Raw genomic sequence first — 15,829 nt, forward strand, 5'->3', positions numbered from 1 at the left:
GGTTTCAGAAAACTCTAAAACCACTAAAATCAGAATCAGAATATTGATAAATATACCTCACAGTATTGTGTTTTGGAATGATAACAGTAGAATTTTCAAAATAAGCTTTATATGGTCTTATTAGAATATGTAGCTATAATAATACAACTAGAAAACACATCTAATTTATTCAAACCATTTGTTGTTCTGCCAATATGACTTCCCTGGTATTACACTGTTGTAATGATAATAATACAAAACCCTTTTTTAAGAATGAGTCATCATATACAACGCTATGATGCTGTACATTATATGTGCATCCTACATACAAATTCAATACTTCATTTATCAGACATACTGTACTTGAAAAACTGGATGAAATAAATACATAAGATAAAGATAAATCTACTTTTAAAAATGCAAGGTGGATATGTAATTTGTTTTATAGAAGAACATTTCAGAATGTTACAGCAGCTGTCCAGCTAAGCTATGGGATAAATTCCTGCAAGAATTTCTTAATAATTCTTACATATTTTGAGATCAATATTTAATCTGCTGCATTGCACAAAGTATTTAAAGTTAATAGATAGATGGGCTGTTTTCACTGCTTTCAACTGTTTTAAATTATTCATAGACACATCAAGCAAGAAGCTGTATTCAATCTTTATAAAGCTAGACTATGATGTAACCCAGTAAACAATGAAGCTGCTCACAACACTAGGGGGAAAATTGCTTTTATTTGTGTAGCTTGTATTTCTTTTATAATTCTTCTTCTACTTCCACTACTTCTTCTTCTACTTCCACTACTTCTTCTTGAGTGCTGCTGCACTAATATTGCATTTTTTTAAAAATTTCCTTTCTTGTATTTTTCTCAAAACAACTGCAATATACCTTAAAGGCAGTCCCAAGTTCCCAGCAACAAAGAACAGTTACAAGCAATATCACCTTATACATTTCAAATTGTCCCTTCAGGGTTATTCTCTAAAAAGCACAATTTCCCTCATTTAATATCGCTTAACCATAAGTTACTTAAGAAATTGTTTCTTCTCTTACTTCTCTTCCTTAGCAGACATAAGCAAACTTCTAAATATTTATTTTTGACAAAACTTTGGGATTTGGAGGATGATTTAAAATGGACATAATTTAAAATAACATTTTTAAATTTAAATTAAAATTGTGAGATGACTGCGTGCCTTTATAAATATATTTTTTTTTGCAACAAAACATATATCCCTACAATCAAAGCAATTAAATGAATGTTGACCTTAAAATTAACTTTTGGTATGATGTTTTTAAATGATTTACCTTTTTTGTTCTGCAGCTCTCCAGTTTGGCATTAAAACTGCTATCTGGTTGCTAGGGTCACTGACCTTGGCAACCGGGCAGTGGTTTGAATAACAGACTGGAAGATGAATAGGAGAAGGCCTGAAAGAAAGTAATAACAAAATTAAAAGGAAAAAAATCTAGATGTATATGCTTTCTGGATGCTAGATCTGTGGGAGTAAAAATATGAAGCCAAATAATTTGAAAACACAAATAAAGACTAATTGCAAGGCTAGTTATATTACTCCCAATAACAAGATACTAAATTCTATGCCAAACACAGTGGCCTGCAGAAATATCTATAAAAAAAACCTCACATTAGCCTTGAGGGGAAAAAAAACAACAACAAATCTCTTGCTGTAACTCGGGTTGTGTAGAATTTGATGTTGATAGATGTTAATGTAATATAAAACATAAAAAGCAGATATAATAATTTTAGTAAGCTAGATTTGCAAGATCTGTTTAAATAAATACAATATGTTTATGAGAAGAAGAAATGTTTATTCAAAGAGAAAGTAAATTTGCTAACTGCTAATTTGACCCAATGCACATTCTTAAAAATGTCTGAAAACATTACTTGTAAAAAATATGACTGAGCCCAACTAGATGAATTATAAGGATGCCCAAAATTTTGTCAAAATTAGAAGATACAAAAGAATGATACACCAGTAGTGAGACTTTGTATCCTTAAATTTAAGGCCATTAATGTATTACAATGTATAAGGTGCTATTTTTGGGAAATCATTTTCTCACCAGGCTGGAAAAGAGATGTGTAGCAAGTTTCCATCATGTTTCCCACATTTCTCAAGCATTCCTAGTGTAAACTGGGAGACTTATTTATCAACATTCTGATTTTAGTGGTTTTATAGTTTTTTGAAACCATGAAAAAACTCATGTCTAGTCATTTATTAAAAGATCAAAATATAAAAAGAATTGAATTAAAAATTAAAAGTAAATGAAAACACTAACATATGAAAAAAACAAAGACCTCTAAAACCACACATAAAATAAAGATTGTTACAATTTTCCTAGAACAGCTCACATTGACTTCTACATGACCCTGATAGCTTTAGATGGCATAGTTTTGTCCTAAGAAACTTTAATAGTTGAGATTAAAAAAAAAAACACTAAAAATTTTACCTTTTTTGCTGTGGAATGGTGTGGAATATGTTGGTGGTTTATTAATACATAGCAATAAACCTAATGACATGGTGCTGTATTACTTTTCCTCCATGCCAGTGAACTTATTTCTAGAAGTAACGGGGATAACATATTAGCAGCCCCAGAAAACGTGTGTTTCTTTGTTTTTAAATGAAAAAAATATATATATATATAAATAGTCTTGAGGGATACATAATAATGACAGTACAGTTATAGGACCCGTAATCAAGAATGCTTAGGTGACAATTTTTTGGCACTGACAACAATGTTTTGACATGCTCGACAATATTTTGTTGCGAAAACCATGGCTGACAAATTATTTCACCCATCACTAATAATAATAACAATATAGTAATAATAAAAGAGTACCATATACTTGATCCTATCTAAGATATAGTTAATCCTTATTGAAGGCAAAACAATCCTTTTGTGTTTCATTAATGTTTAAATGATTTTTTAGTAGGCTTAAGGTAAAGTCTTGAGCATTAATGGATAATAAATTCCAAACCTGTACTTCAAATTTGATGTCACAGTTCATGTTACTGATTTATGTTCAAGTCAAACAGAAGCACTCACCATAATAATATCTAGTAGAATTAGAAGTCTAAAACAACTGGACTTTTCTGAGTTTTTCTTAAAAAAGGTTTCACCACTAATCCGAGTGGCTTCTTCAGTTCAAATGACTGGTAGGGAATTCCCCAGCATTTTAACCCTTGAGGGTAATACAGTCACAGACATCCAATCACAATGGTTCCATTGAATTATTCAGTTAGGTGTTGGCTGAAACTGACAGGTGTAAGAAGGTATGATGCAGTCACAAGGGAACCATGATTCTCATTGATGCAGGTTAAATCTTCTAAAGTATATGACTGAGAAGCGGTCATGAGAATGTCAAAGCAGCATTGTATGTTGATGAGAAGCATTGTCGCAGGCCCCCTCATCTGTTCAGGGATGGTTTTTCCAGGCTGGCATAAATGGCCTCTTTCAAACCATCTGTCCTCTCAGTCCAAAATATGCAAGTTACTGTCCTCAAAAGAGTATGCTTTTACAGAGAGGTTTACAGAGAGCATTCTTCACTACACTGGACAGGACACAGGAATGCGATGTTTGTTGAAAATTCTCCTATTTTTTTCTGATGTTCCAGCAACATATGGGATGACTATGTTGCTTTGCCTGGTGTGTTCCTCCCTTCTGTTTGTTGGTCTGGTCTTTTTGCTTGTCTTGGATTTAGTTTTGATAAAGGCCTAGTCTGGGTAGCCACAAGTTTTCAAAGCTCCTTTTAGATGTTTGTATTCCTTCTCTTTAGCCTCTGTATTGAATGCCACAGTTTCAGCCCGATGATGTAAAGTCATAATGACACCCAGTTTATTTTCCAAAGGGTGGTGGGAATCAAACAGCAAGTACTGATCTGTGTGGGTGGGTTTCTTGTATACGTCTTGTATACGTCAATATCCAGGTCCCCCCCCCTTTTTGATAACTATTGCTCAGTCCAAAAAAGCCAGTTTGCTGTCTTTCACATCTTCCCTTGTGAACGTGATGTTTTTGTCCACCGAGTTTATGTGTTTGGTGAAGACTGGAACCTTGCGTGCTTTAATTTTGACCCAGTTGTCATCCACATATCTGAACCAATGACTTGGTGTTGTTCTCTTGAAGGTGTCCAGGGCTTTCTTTTCCACTTCTTCCATGTAAAGGTTCGCTACAATTGGAGACACAGGTGAACCCATGGCACAGCCATGTTTTTGTCTATAGAAAACTTCCTTATGCTTGATGTAAGTGGTATTAAGACATAGTCCAGTAAGGAATAAACTTGTTATGGGGTCAGCTTTGTTCTGCTGCTGAGGCTGGTGTCTTGTTTCAATCATTTCCTTACAGTTTCAATTGCCTCAGTAGTAGGTATGCATGTAAACAGAGATGTAATGTCATAGGACACCATTGTGTCATCGAACTCCTGCGCTTTTTTGACAAAGTCCATGAAGTTCTGAATGTGGTGTACTGTGTTTCCAACTAAGGGAGCTAAGATGTTGGCCACATATTTTGCGATGTTATAAGTCACAGAGTTAATGCTGCTGACAATTGGCCTCAAAGGGGCTCCTTCTTTGTGTATTTTTGGGAGTCCATATAGGCATGGAGTGGCTTCACCTGGGTAAAGACGATGGTACAAAGTTGGACTGATGACCTTTTCCTTCTCAAGGTGTTGCAGGCAGTCTATAAACTTTGTCTTGTAGTTGCTTGTTGGATCTCTCTTGAGTTGTTAATATGTGTCTGAATCGTTGAGCAGTGTGGACACTTTGGCATGGTAGTCTGATGTATTCAGTACCATTGTACACCTTTCTTTATCCGCTGGCAGGATAGTGACACTTGAGTCGTTGGCAAGTGATGTCAGAGCCCTCCTCTCCTGCAAACTTAGGTTGGAAGGGGGAGCTTTAGCATTAGCTAGGGCTGCTGATACTTTTAACTGGATGTTTTCAGCCTCATCCACTGGTATCTTATTGTTGTGGATGGATGATTCTGTGGCTGTGATGAAGTCTACCATTGGGACATACCGTGGGGCCACTGCAAAGTTTAGTCCCTTTGCTAAGACATCCTTCTCTTGTTCTGTGAGTTCCCTGTCTGATACATTCTTTACCCACAGATCCTTGATGTTCCGGCATGTCTTGTTCTCATCTTCCTTACTCCCTGTTGATTTGTCTGTTCGCTGGGTGTTGTTGGTATGTGATAATAAACTGGTGAATTTGTTTATTTGCCTCTTGGCATGTTGTGCAAGTTGTGTCCGCTCTGTAAATTCAATCACTCTTTGCAAAGTAGGCACTGGTAGTTGTGCTGTCAGTCTGTTTCACATTATCAAATTTATGAACCAGGACCTCAATTGAGAAGTTAGTCTGTCTCACCCATTCATTTAACAGTTGTTTCTGGGCTTTCTGAAGGATCACCTTGGCCCGAAGAACCCAGACGTAGGCTGCATGGTGTAGTTTAAAGTGAAGATGGTTTCTGTAATCCACAAGTTTCTGGCCGTCCTCTCATATTCCTGTACCAATTTTAGGATATTCTCCCCAAAATGAGTAGCAATATGTCTATGAAGATTCTCATTTATCCAGGTCATGATATACAGTATGATATACACATACTACCCTCAAGGGTTTAAATGCCGGGGAATTCCCTACCAGTCATTTGAACTGAAGAAGCCACTCGGATGAGTGGTGAAACATTTTCAAGAAAAACTCAGAAAAGTCCAGTTGTTTTAGACTTAATTCTACCAGATACTGTATATCATGATCTGGATGAATGAGAATCTTCCTAGACATATCACCATAATAAGTTTCTCTAAGCTACCTCAAATATTTCCAAGTATACTTCATAGTGCAAGTCTAGCAAAATATGCCCAAAAGTGAGAGCACAATGTAGCAAAACATTAATAATAATCCACTATTATAAACACTGTCCAAAAGAGGAATCAATTTAAATATTATTGCTATTCAGTGACATCTTGGTTATACCATAGGGTTGATTCACTAAGGTACGATAAGCGTTATCGCATGCTTTTTTGCGTTACAATAGATGCAAAAAAACCCGCACAATTTGCTAAAGTATTATCGCATGTGTTAAGTTGCATATCGGGTGCGTTAAATAGCGTGCAACTGAATGCATTAATTTTAACGTATTGCGTTAATTCTCGCGCAGAATTAATACTAACGCATGATTCACAAACACTTAGACGCGCTAAATATTGCATTAGTCTGTGCGAAAATTAACACCTACTTGGGGCAGGCAGTAATTATAGAGAAGTACAGTTCATGAGCTTTTGGCAATAAAATATGGACTTTGCAGTGTTATTTATTCAAGTATGTGTTGGCCCTAGAGTGATGCAGCCTCCAGTTTGCAGGGAAATAGTCATTTTCAGAAAAGTAGTTTTACAAACGCAATGGTGTGTATGGCTAATATGGCGTGCATGTGATAAGTAGCGCACGTGCGTTAATTAGCACACGTGACAAGTAGCACGCTGCGTTAATTAGTGTGCATTGCGTCAAATACCGCACGAAAATAGTCTTCGCAACTTAAATAACACAAACAGCATCACGCGATGCTGTTTGTGTTATTTAAGTTGCGAAGACTATTTTAACTAAATTAACGCAAGTATCCTTTTAGTGAATTGTGCGGTAAGACGTGAAAAATAAGACGCAACACAATTTTTAACGCATGCTATAAATAGCGCTCGTTTTAACGCACCTTAGTAAATTATCCTTCATATGTCTTACAGTACTGTATTAGTTCAACTTTTAGTATGTTGTTGAATATCCTATTTAAGCAACATTTCATCCTGTCTTCTTGTTTTTGTATTTTTTGAAATAATCTAATTTTTCTTATTATTCTATTTCCAACTTCTTAAGGTGAACTACCCCTTTATTCTGTAGTTTATATGTATAAAAAAAAATCAGCTAACTGAAATTAAAAAGTTCACTTATCTGTCAGCTATGAGTAATTAACTTCTTAGGATTGCAGTTGTGTCTGTATTTAGAGTCACTCTTAACACTATCCTGAGAGATCTCCATGTTATACATAGTCCATATACTGTACATTGATTTTAGCGGGATAGTCTATCCTAGTACTAGCTTGTCGGCTAACTAAATTTTTTCTGAAATGTATTTTTTCAAAAATATCTTTTCAGGTTCTTACATGTAAGAAACTTTGTGTGTAACATTTACAAGTGTGTAAGATTCTGTAGGTGTATTTGTGTGTGCCACCAAGTTTGTCTCCTCCTTCATGTGTGTTTGTGTTTACAGTATGTCAGTATGAAGAGTCCCCATTTTTTTCTTTTTTGCTGCGTGCACCAATGTTTTTTGACGCGTGCATCTCTTTTTTGTCGTGTGATGAATCTTTCTGCGCCAAATTATTTTTGCCAATTTCTCAAAACAATCCGCCAATGGAAAAACATGGAAATTTGCTGCATAATATTTACATTGGTCTTAACAGTATATTAAATCTCACAGTGTGCAACATGTTGCAAAGACACACTTTACTACAGTTTTCTACAGTGCCTTACCAGACAGAATTTAGCTGAATGAGCAGTTATATTCAGTCATATTTTGTATTTATGTATATGTGTGCAAAAAATAAATAAAAAAAGGAGCATGTATCTGTATATTGTGAGTTTTGGTGAGTTTCTTTGCTGTTTCTGTGTAACTATACATACAGGAACCACACGATCCATTTATGGTATTAGTGTCAAAATATCTGTGTACATTAACATGCTTCTTTTCCCTTTTGCATATCAAGGAATATTTTCTTATTTTGCCATGAACATGACGTTCTTTGCAAAAAACTCTGAAAACTATGCTGTACACCAATAAAATTTGCAGTAAAAATGGCAGGCTATTATAATTTCTTCTAATTCATTCACTAATATTTTGCATTCCAACAGCTGTTGTTGTGTGTCTTTGACAGAAGACATTGTTTATACAGTATGTGCTGAGAACAGATTATACATGTAAACTGTTACGTTTGAGTGCATTGGACACAGTACAACAGTCCAACAGTACTAAGGGGTGCAAAATTATAACTATAACTATAGTTTTAACTATCTTATAACTAACAATGTATTCTGTAAAATACATTAAAATGGCTAGTAGATGTTACCTGGGACTCTTGTGACCTATACAGAGGCCCTCAGCATATGATCTTACTTCTATATGAAAACAGAACACTTCATCTATTTATAATGTTCTTACAATGTGCAGTAGTGAATACATTATCCTTTTTATTACTAATTTACTAGTGCAGCAGTGCCTTACACACCTTACCTTAAATTAGTTAAGACAGAAATAGTTCCATCAGTCAGCTAATTTGAGTAAGTAGAGTAAGCACAAGGATACTGTGGGGGTCCTTTATCAACACTGGGTAAATTTGCCCATGGGCAGTAAACAATGGCAACCACCAAAATTGTTGCATTCATTTTTCTAACTGCAGATGGCTGAAAAAAACAGCCAATCACTGATTAGTTGCTATGGGTTAATACCCATGGGCTAAATTGTCCAGTGTTGACAAATGAGCCCCATTGTACTTTTTACAATGCTGATATAGGCATTGCGGTAAATGTTGTAAATCAACAATACTGTTGAAAATAACTACACAACCAGATTTCCCTATCCCCTAGTGTCTATTAAAAGGACATCTCATGTGACATAAATGTTTTGTCCTTTATATAAATCTATATAGCAGGAATAATGAAATAAGGTCTTAGTTGCACTTTATGGATTTCTACCCACTTTCTTTTTTGTTAACTATATGACTATGTGTGCACTTTGGCCTTTTATTCTTTAATAATTTAATTTCTATGATATATTGATCAATGGAATTTTTCTTTAGGCATGAAAATACTATTTCTTCAAGATGTATTAGTTATTAGGTTTGCTGTCTGTACTGACATTTCTTCATATCAAAGTAAATTGTACAGAAAATTGATTGCTCTTTCACTAATAAGCATCATAAAATATATGCAAATTCAATACTGGATAGCATATTATACACAAATTGCCCTCTCCTTCTGTGAATGTGACCAATAATGTAATATTTACAGTGGCCAGTAATAGTACTTTTCACCCCAAAATCTTATACATTTGCCATCTGGGTGACATCTAGGAAGAGCTGAATGGAAAGTTAAAGTAATAGTAATTAAAAATCTGAGCTGTCAATCATATATTGACAGCTCAGATTTTTAATTACTATTACATTGAATACATTTTGCATACATTTATAACAGGTATGGGTGATTTAATAAAAAAAGACCTTCGGTTGAATGTTTGATTTTTAAAGGACTTTTATGATCAGCTTTTTATGTGTGGGTGACAGGTCCCCTTTAAATACACACACCTTCAATATTTCAACTGCAAGGGCATGTTTAATGAAAATCATCCCAGAGTAACGAAACTGCCACTACACAGAAATGATCAAGGCAATGCTGGCCTGACCAGTTTCAAAGTCCCTAGTGGTTTTTTTTTTTTTTTTTAAACAAACCAACGAGCATTATAAAATGGGTCCAGTAGCGCACTTATACGCAAATCGTCTAAAATCTATATGGAGCAATAAACTCAAGTTGTACTAGTTGCAAAGATATCTCTGATTATTGCTAAAAGATAAAAATGCTAATTACAACCACTTTAAACTAGATAATACCAGTGAAAGCACAGAGAATACATTAGCTGAGTAAAAAAGATAACTTTCTTTTATAATCTTTTAAAGAACATGCAATATTCCATATTTATTCAAACAGACAGCAAATATGGATTTTCCTAGCAGATCAAAAGCATATTAATCAGAATCCGAAGGGAGTTTCTAGTTCTCAGCTTCGTTCGACCTTCTTAATGACCAGATGTTTGCAATCATCAAAGATACATCTTCAATTGTAACAATTTCTTTGTTTCTGCAGCATTTAAGCTCCAGGAGAATTTACATAACAACATGTGACATATCAAATGCTTAAAGCCACCAACCATGACAGTACAAATTACAGTCATTTTTCAATAGCTTGTGTAAGGTGCACTACTTCAGGCATTTGGCCTGGCTTCATGCTGTGTTAGTTGCTGTGGTAAGACAAGAACAGCATGCCTTTTTTTTTTTTTTTTTTTAAACAAAAAAATAAAAAGCTTATTTTGCTGCTAGGAAAAATATAATAGTACCATAACAAGGAATAATTTCTTACCCGCCATAAGCTGGGATTGGAGGAGGGGGTGCTGCAGCACGAAATGTGTTGTAGACTGTACGGCCTCGGCCTCTGAGGTGTGCCCCTCTGTAAGCAGCAGCAGCAGCTGTAGCTGCAGGGTAGGGGAAGCCTGGAACTACATGAAAGCATGAAAATTACAAGTTTAGTTATTTTGAAAAATAGCATTTAATAAGCATGTATTTATAAACATTCTCTTTGGGTTCAGTTCAAACTTTCTGAGTTCTCATTTATATACAATTTCTTTTGTACCATATACATAATATATGTTACGAAAATTATCACAATATAATTAGTCATGAGTGAATTTTTTTTCTAGGTTTCGCCATGCCCATAGACAACAATGGTTGCAAAAAAAAAAAAAGTCAAGCAGTAGTTGCAAAAAATGGCCATTGACTTTTTTTTCGGCAAAGTTAAATGGAACAGATTTACTAATCCCTGAAGATAATCATTAATAAGTAGAACCTTCATAGAAATGTTATATCCGGTGCAATTGCACAAATTAAAAAAAAAACAACAACATGGCACAATATAGTGGTGCAAAAGAATGGTATGTGAGAGCGCTGAGTATTGGTATATGTTCTATATACCATTTGTTTTGGATTCAAAAGAATAGTATAATGGGCACCTTGTAAACCAAGGTTTGAATACATTTGCAGGATGTCCAACACATCATAATTTACATTGCTGTACTATAATATGATGACTTTAACAGTTTAAAGTTTTGTTATTGATTATTATCATAGTGCATATATTTCCCCTATGGGCCAAACTGTAAATTATATGCTTTTAAACTGTGAATTTCTGCATGACAAGGGATCTGAATGACCAGCAGCCAGATTACAGGCTTCAGGCTGGGATTTTTTGCCTTCCTTTGGATCAAAACAGTGGATATATGTATTTTAAGTTTTATTAGAAAAGATGTTCTCCCTGTGACTGCAAGGTGGGTTGATTGATACAGAAGCTACTACTGCTGTGCTACGTGACTGCCTGCTTGGATTTTCTATCATCAAAACACTGCAGATTCAGGAACGGCAGCAGGGCTGCTGACCTTCTCTCATGGTGGGAGATGCAGCGCCTGCTGTTAGCAGAGTTTGTGGCCATCCTCTCTTTAGGTAGAGGCAGCCTAATCAGTGGTGGATATGATGACATAGTACTGATCTCAAGTCTTCAGTAAGGAACGGCAGAGCAGAGTATCTCTTATGGAATTATTATGGCTTAGAATATTGCCTTGGGGTGAGGCTGGCAAGGTCCTATTTATTTGATAAAATGTGAATAACTGCTGTGGCCTCTTTTTACCCATTTCTGGCTCCTGGTGTTTCATTAAGGTATGTAACAATGGGGTTCAGAGGGGTGGTTGAAAGCGAAGGGCAATTGAGGAGTCAAGAGTTTCTGTGTCACTCTTGCAATTCCCTCACCCTGCTATCATAATTTTTCAAAGCCAAGAATGAATTCTGTTCTCCTGCCCTGGTTCCACTGCATTCCCCTGTAGAGCATAGGTGGCTGGTACCTTCTGTGAGTGAAATATATTTATTTTTAGAACAATGAGCACAGGGTTAACAGCAGAAACAGCTCCCAGAGAGGCAGGTTCTAATTGCCACAACAAAATTATTGTGCTGTACAAAGGGCAGATGAGACAGTCACATTGAAGGAGTGACTTACATGTTTACTGCAATATGTTTCTTTGACCTGATGATCTTCCCTTTGTAAAGCACCAAATTTTGGTGTGGCAATTAAAATCTGCCTTCTCCAGGAGTTGCCTCTGCTGTTAACCTTTTGTTTGCCACTGCTTGTTATTCATAACATGACACAATCTCCTCTGTATTGTGTATGATGCCTTCTAGCACTCTCTGCTGTCATTTAAAAATATAAAATAAAACTAATACTAATACCAGATATTACTTAAAAAAAGTACTGGTGAATCGTATCCTATGCCACAGTTGTTTTAACTAGGGGAGAAAGTTTTCACTTGATTTTGACCTATACATATATTTCTTACTATACGCATTCAACTGTAGATTATAATGAATAATGCAACCCCTACTAAAAATTATAAAGCTATTAGAAATCACCTCAGAGTTATGTGACCTGTATAAAAGGCCTGTGGCTTCATGCTTTTATATGCATGAAACTCAACTCTTCTGTGACTTATATCTTTATAAATTACAGTAGGAGTTACATTTTTACTATAGAGAAGTAATTATAAGTTGCAATGCAGTTTACTTGCACAATAAAAAACCTCTGGCTGCTGCAAGGAACTTGGGGTATCCTTAAAGGATGATAGGCAATGCTGTTAGATACTTCTAAGGGATTGTGCTGACTGTGTTGCCATTTCTAAAGGTGGCCATACACGAGCCGATTTCACTTGTTCTACGACGAACTATCTAATCGGTACACAATCGATTGACGATCAGTTTGCCATACGATATGCCATTCACGGACAACAATTATTTGAAAAGATGTCATTGTATTGTTGACATAAAATACAGAAAGATCATACATCTATGTACGATCCGATATTGTGGCAGAAGCAGTATTTACCCCTGTCTACCCTAAGCTCTGTGTGTACCCATACTGCACTATCCAAAACACATGTTTTATTAAAGGTTATTGTAATAAAGTGGCTGGGTTAGTTGTAGATGGACGATATGCTTCTCTAAGGGTGTTGCATAGTGGGTACCCTGGAACATGGAATACTTAATCACAATCCCAGTCCTTTAATACAGACCTTAGCAGCAAAGTAATTAACAGCCTTTTAAAAAGACTCCAGTGTGGGGAAGGGGAGCTCTATTTCCCACTACACAGGTAGCAGGAGTTGCGCTGCATGGGAAAGGTACCGATGATCTGTGATTGTTCTGATTTTGTTTTCTTTTGTTAAGTTGGAGTTGGAGTTGGAAAAGCCACCCAACTGTAGTTAGGCTGCCAACTGTCGTTAGCCAGTGCTCTGGTGCAAGGGTTTATTTTCTTGTTTCTTATGTTGTGCTTGTTACTGAAGTTTTGTAACAAAATAAACTGCAGGCACTTGCCTTTAAGAGATCAACTTCTGTGACGGCCCTAAGACACTGACCCAGACCACCCCCCTGTAGGCTCAAGTGTCACATTATGTAATATGTAGCATTCACATAAGCGAACCCTACAATAAGCAAATGAAGGTTCCACAAAGAACGTTTGTGTACTTCAGTATGTTTGTTGACTTCCGCTGGCAATCATGGCATGCGCAGGGAACAATCATTCAACAACAAATGTCTGGCACTCACACCAACTGGCAGATTTTATCACCAAACGACAACTATTTTTAAAACCCGCCGATCAATTTTTTGCCCGATAATATCAGGCCGATTGGTGGCCCGTCGATCATTTGTACACCATCAACTATATGATAAGTTAACAACATGATCAGATCTTTCTGGAATCGGTCATTTTAAAGTAAAAAATTGGCTTGTGTATGGCCACCTTAACTTGGGTGTATAGCATGCAGTCTAGCCTAGTGTGACTATATGCCAACAGATGTCATTGGTTTTTATAACTGTTACAACCCTTATTCCTTATTGGATATTGTTATGCCTCCATAGCACCTAGATTTTTAACAGATGTCTGTAAAGGTCCTACTCATCATAAAGGCTTGTCTGAGTGTCTAGGCTCCTATTGTAATGATATGATTTGATCATTAGGGATAATATGCAGTCCAAAATCGGTTCTGACAAAATCGGACACGGTTCTGTTTAGCAAAAAATAATGTAATTTGCATCTTTAAACATAAATTATACTGTAATCTTAAACTCTACTAAATAAGCATATATCACAGTGACACAAAGACTTTCATGTAGCATTGAGTAAAGACATAAAGAATTTGTGTATGCCACCAGCAGAAACTTTTTATGTCACATGATTAAGCCAGGAATACCTGAAGTGATTTGCATAAAAAAATGTAATTACACATTTTAGTTACAGCATTCTTCTAAATTACATTTTCACTTAGAAAATGAAAGTTGCCAAAGACTTTTCACAGTGTGCATTATTTATTTAGTTATTTAGTTATTTTAACTGGACTTGTTAAAGGAAAAGTAACACTAAAAATTTTCAAGTAAAATATTTATTCTACCCTGCCCCAATAATTGCCCTATCCTGCACACCATTTATTATTTTAAATGCTTTATTAGAAAATACCTGCTAAAACTTGGCTTCCGGTCATTTGAAATAGGGCGATACAGCGATGCAGGGCAGAATCCACTATGCAACGATCCTAGCCCGACACGTTCCTATACAGAAGGAAGGATAGGATCGATCAATCGATCATCGCATACAGGATTCTGCCCTGCATCACCGTATCGCCTTATTTCAAATGACCGGAAGCCAAGTTTTAGCAGGTATTTTCTAATAAAGCATTAAAAATAATAAATGGTATGCAGGATAGTGCAATTATTGGGGCAGGGTAGAAAAGATTTTTGACTTAAAAATTGTTAGTGTTACTTTTCCTTTAAGTAATCATTGAAGACGTTTCACTACTCATTCAAGCAGCTTCTTCAGTTTAACTGAAATAATACTTAACAAATCCATTTGCTTTAGATTTATTCATACTTGATATACCATGACCTAGATGAATGAAAATCTTCATAGGCACATGCTAAGCCACCCATTATCATCTAGCTTCACTACCTTCAAGGCTTCATGCGAGTCCTTTCATTAAAGCGCATAGTTAACTGTAATACTTTCAGCATTTGGATGTTAAGACACATAAACTACATAAAAATAGAATATAAATTGCTGATAGATTACATTTTACTGTATACTGTGAATTAATGAAGATTTTAGTAAATGTCACTAAAAAATATTTAAAAAATACAATTTCAGTGTAAGTAGTTCCCCATATAAAAATATATGTACACATTGTAATTGTTTATATCCTGCATCCTTTTTGCTTGCTTTTCACTTAATTTTCTTGAATTCCAATGAAAATAAAATAACTATTGGATGTCATTAGTCATGTTGCCAAAATGTCTACACTGACTGAGTCTTAACTTAATACACATATGATATATAGGACAGTTCATTCTAATATAATCAAATGGCGATATGCCTTGTAGCTTTAACTCAGGCGACAGTTACTGATGCACAACTTCATAAACACATAATGGACAAAGATATACAGAAAAGTCGGTTAGAACAGAGCCTGCAGAAACGAGAAAGTACTTAAAATTAAATTAAAAAGGAACTTTGCAGCACACACTATAAATTCTATCAATTACATCAGACTACTTCTCTAAATACATTTGTATCGAGGAAACTGAATCAACTTAGGGTGAAACAATAATGTACTCTCAGGGGAATATAGAGTATTAGGTATCACACTGGCAAAGATTACATAGTACATAGTTACATAGTAAGTTGGGTTGAAAAAAGACAAACGTCCATCACATTCAACCATAATGCCTATATATAACCTGCCTAACTTCTAGTTGATCCAGAGGAAGGCAAAAAGCCCCATCTGAAGCCTCTCTAAGTTGCCGCAGAGGGGAAAAAATTCCTTCCTGACTCCAAGATGGCATTGGACCAGTCCCTGGATCAACTTGTACTAAGAGCTATCTCCCATAACCCTGTATTCCCTCACTTGCTATGAATCCATCCAGGCCCTTCTTAAAGTTATATAATCTATCA

General features: G+C 35.6%; 1 protein-coding gene across 3 annotated transcripts in view; it reads right to left on the minus strand.

Moving 5' to 3' along the window:
- Positions 1-15,829, minus strand: part of rbfox1 (RNA binding fox-1 homolog 1) — a 362,503-nt gene that overhangs the window by 54,470 nt on the left and 292,204 nt on the right. For all 3 annotated transcript variants that reach the window (XM_002940457.5, XM_012971419.2, XM_012971417.3), the window contains exon 8: positions 10,157-10,292. In XM_002940457.5, the coding sequence (XP_002940503.2) occupies positions 10,157-10,292 (136 nt within the window). The remainder of the gene's footprint in view (positions 1-10,156; positions 10,293-15,829) is intronic.

The sequence above is a fragment of the Xenopus tropicalis genome, chromosome 9 (assembly GCF_000004195.4).
Source record: "Xenopus tropicalis strain Nigerian chromosome 9, UCB_Xtro_10.0, whole genome shotgun sequence".
NCBI classification, from domain to species: domain Eukaryota; kingdom Metazoa; phylum Chordata; class Amphibia; order Anura; family Pipidae; genus Xenopus; species Xenopus tropicalis.